Source organism: Gossypium arboreum, chromosome 1 (assembly GCF_025698485.1).
Source record: "Gossypium arboreum isolate Shixiya-1 chromosome 1, ASM2569848v2, whole genome shotgun sequence".
NCBI classification, from domain to species: Eukaryota; Viridiplantae; Streptophyta; class Magnoliopsida; order Malvales; family Malvaceae; genus Gossypium; species Gossypium arboreum.
The window spans coordinates 14,042,709-14,046,580 of NC_069070.1; the positions used below are offsets into that span (position 1 = coordinate 14,042,709).

The following is a 3,872-nucleotide window of genomic DNA, read 5'->3' on the forward strand; positions in this document are numbered from 1 at the left end:
ATAAACTCTAAACCTCTTCCTACTTAGATTGCAGGAAATATATGTAAGGCCTCTTAATTGAAGGCATGATATGTTTTCCTAGTGAAATCGATATTTATAATATTTTAATAAGGTGGTGGTTTTTTCAATTCAAATAATTATAAGATAAGGTGTTGGTTTTTGAATGTTATACCTAAGCTAAGCCCGTAATGTTGAAATTTATATATGGATTTTTCGATCTATCCGTAAATCACGGCAATTAGCATTAAAATTCTTTAATTCAAAGCTCATCCCCCAAGACAACATTCCAAGCCACTTGTACAGTAGATCACGGTAGTTAATGATTTAGCAAAACAAAAAGGGTAACAGAGCTCAATGTCTAAGCACGGTCCATTATAGCAATGAGAACACGATCTTGTTGCCAATAAAAACTTTCATTCATATTTATATTCATATTCTTACACTTAAAAAAGGGATTCAAGACCAAACCACATGACAAAACTGACCAAAAGCTAGCCCTCTAAAGTAAACCATGACCACAACTGGACCACTTTTTTTTTCCAACTTTACTGCAAGAGCAACCAGCGGCTAGGTTGATCACTGCTTGGAGGCAAACTGGTTCACCAATGACAAAGCATTGCTGGTGACTTGAGCGACATTAATGACACGAGCTCTGATGGAGGCCTTAATCTTACCATCCAAAGCCCTTCCTGCGAACCCATCCACACAAGTGTTCTCATCGGTTAGTGCAGCACTAACCCAGGTCTCCACATTGCTAACGTGCCACAAGAAATCCTGACCCTTGGCTTGACCCATGTACTTGAGCTCTTGCACTGATTTGCTCAGCCTGTCCACGCTCTCGCTCATCTCCTCAATGCAATCTTTGATTGCTTCATATTCCCTCCTCTTAAGTCCCCTGAATTTCTTCATTTTGGAGACGAATGCCTGGGTGGACTTTGCCCTCTCTAGGCTCACCGAAAGGGCAGTCTGAGCCAGTTGGCTTGGGCTCCGCTGGATTGAAGGGGCAAAAGCTGCGAGAGATTGGATGCAAAGTGATGGATATTTGGTGGCACTACATGAAGCCTTGATGAAATTTGAGGCACCTGATCTTGCAGCAGTTGGAGATCTGGCCTCGCAAACAATGCATAGAAGGGAAAGCAAGAGAAAAATAATGGAGGAACTTGCCATTCTTCTTCAATAGCTTTAGAAATTTGAGACGGGGGTTATAGACAGGAGACTGACAGGGTTTTATATTTATAGAAGGTGAAGGTGGAGATAAACTTAGACTGACAATTTGTTCTGACACGCGGCAAATTGCTTTAATTTGAACGCGTGTAATGTTGGATTCTCTAGCCAATGCCTCAATGGGGACACAACCTCCATAAACATTTAAGAGTATAGTAAAAGTGTTATTATTTTTGTGGTTTTGTCAATAAGATCTAGGCTAGCTCAGGCTCTCATTCTTTTACTCGTCTCTTCACATTGGATTAAATTAAATACAGGTAGGTCCTTTTGAATAAAAATAAAATAAAATCCTTGACCTAATGCTACCGACTTGGAAGAGGGAAAGAAAAGGAGTGGGAAACGGTGAGAAGGTGGGGTCTTCCACCTATCCACTTTATATATGCAAGTCTGTAAAGATAATAAAATTACTTTTTCTTAAAATATTTATTTATATTTTCTTTTTTTAATCTGAATCTCTTAAATCTATTTTTTTAAAACCTTAACCCTCAAATTAATATTTACACTATTTTTTTCTTAAATTCATATTTAATTTTTTTATAAATGGTATTTTATTTTTTATTATTTATTTTATATCTATTAAAAATTTTCAACCAATTTTAAATTGCCTCATCATATAAAAATATTTTAAATTATTTTATTATTCCCTTTTCTATTGTTTTTCTTTTTCCTTTTTTCTTTTTTATAATATTTGGCAAAGCCAACAATGCTCGAAATTTTCCCTCCTTCATGAGATCGAGACGCTGACAATTAATTCTGTTTTTGAACTTCATCGCCTACTTGTTCAACCTAACGGAATAGAAATAATTAATTCATAGATCAAAACTAGTGTATTCAGAATCGAATTGCCTAGTTGGACCGAGTATCAGTTAGGTTACTGATTTAAAGGTAAGAGTTGATCAAATTGACTTGTGAACCAATATAGACTAGTTGAACCGACCTAAAAAAAAGTGTTGAACTAATTTTCACTATTTTTAAATTTTTAATAATTTACTTGATCGAATCAATCGAACTGGGAATTGGTGGCTAGACGTATTCGACCATCAATCTGGTTCTTAAAACATTGATCAAAATCATGAAGTTCAAAATGCTTACATTTGTAGAAGAAGCTCAAGATGAGAGAGGATGAAAAAAGAAAAAAAAAATTATCTCTCTTTTTTTTTGAGTGGCATTTTTTAATTGAGTATTTTTTTTCTTAAATAGATCTAATAGTTTGACTAACCATCGAATTAACAGAGCTACCAACTTAGAAAAAGATTTAGTCACCACTTGTGAGAAAAAATGTTTAGGTACCCAAATGAAAAAAAATTAGCATAATTTAAGTACTATTTTGTAGGTTAAGCATTTTTTTAAATAAACTTAATGGTTTGACTAATGAAGGTACCAACTTGGAAAAAATAGTAGTTAAGTATCACTTGTGACAAAAGAAAATTTAAGTATCAATCTAAGAAAAATTGTATAATTTAGGTACCAATTAATAGGTTAAACTGTCTCAAAATAATGAAAATAAATTTGAAGATTCAAAATGATTAATAATTCCAAATTTTTTCTTGAAGTTCGATGAATTTTATAATATTCTTTTGATGATTTTAATTGATAGAAGGTAAGGTTATTTTTATCGATAAAATGATACTTAATATATTATTGGGTATATTAGATTACTTTGTTTGATTTATTTAATTTAAAAATAAGATTTTATTTGATTGAAAAATTGTACCTTAATTATAAATAATGATAGAAAATGGGAGTAAAATTTAATTATGAAAATGTCATAATAATAATATACAAAGCGTTGAAAATTTTGAAGTGACAAACAATTAATAATGAAAACTTATTTATATAATTAATTAAAATTAAGGTAATATAATGAAGAAAATGTAATACAATGGATAAATGTTAAATTTTGTCAACAACCACAACTATCACCACTACTACTAATAATAAATGGCCATTGTTATCATATGAGAGTAGGTTGTACTATAATTCATAGTGGTAAAAGATGTCAAAATCAATATAGTATTTTATGATTTAAAGCAAAATGTTTCAAAAATTCGTATGTAACATAAAAAGGTAAAATGCAAAATGAATTAATTATTAAATTTAAATTTGAAAAATTAATTTTCTTTTAAATAAAATAAGTTTGACAAATAAAGAAATGAGTCGTAGCTTAAAAATAATTATATTAATTAAGGAATAAACTTAGAGTTTAAGGATAAAAACATGAAAATTAAAGGGTAAGTTAACACAAAATTATCATTATTATTATTATTTTAATAATTGGGAGAGAAGAATGAAATTATTTGGGATCAAATTTAAATTTTCATACTTACTATTAGGCTAAATTTTAGATTACTCTTTTATTAAATTAATTAAACGGTCATTCTAAAACTTCAATTGTTTAACGCTAATGGCCTTTGGCATCATACATGCTCTACGGTGGGTACGGACAGACTAGGACGTTGATTTTATTAATGTAAACTTTTGACTTGGAAATTCTATTTTATAACTTGATCATATAATACAGTAGTTTGATGGTCTCGTTTGGGTTGTGAGATTGTGGTAATTCAGAACGAGTATTAGTACTCTTTTCGAAACGTATTGCTTTTTTTTTTTTTATAATTAATATAAAAAATAATGATAATGGTAAAATT

The 3,872-nt window shown here is 30.6% G+C and overlaps 1 protein-coding gene across 1 annotated transcript; it reads right to left on the reverse strand.

The window, feature by feature from the left end:
* Window positions 1-394: 394 nt before the first annotated feature.
* LOC108480767 (21 kDa protein-like) lies at window positions 395-1,436 on the reverse strand. The gene has a single exon (XM_017783864.2). It carries the CDS (start codon window positions 1,165-1,167, stop codon window positions 577-579), a length of 591 nt encoding a protein of 196 aa, XP_017639353.1. The 5' UTR covers window positions 1,168-1,436; the 3' UTR covers window positions 395-576.
* Between the last annotated feature and the right edge of the window lie 2,436 nt (window positions 1,437-3,872).

Bases quoted from the DNA above. Each gene is read 5' to 3' on its own strand.
- LOC108480767 (XM_017783864.2), bottom strand. From the start codon at position 1,167: ATGGCAAGTTCCTCCATTATTTTTCTCTTGCTTTCCCTTCTATGCATT.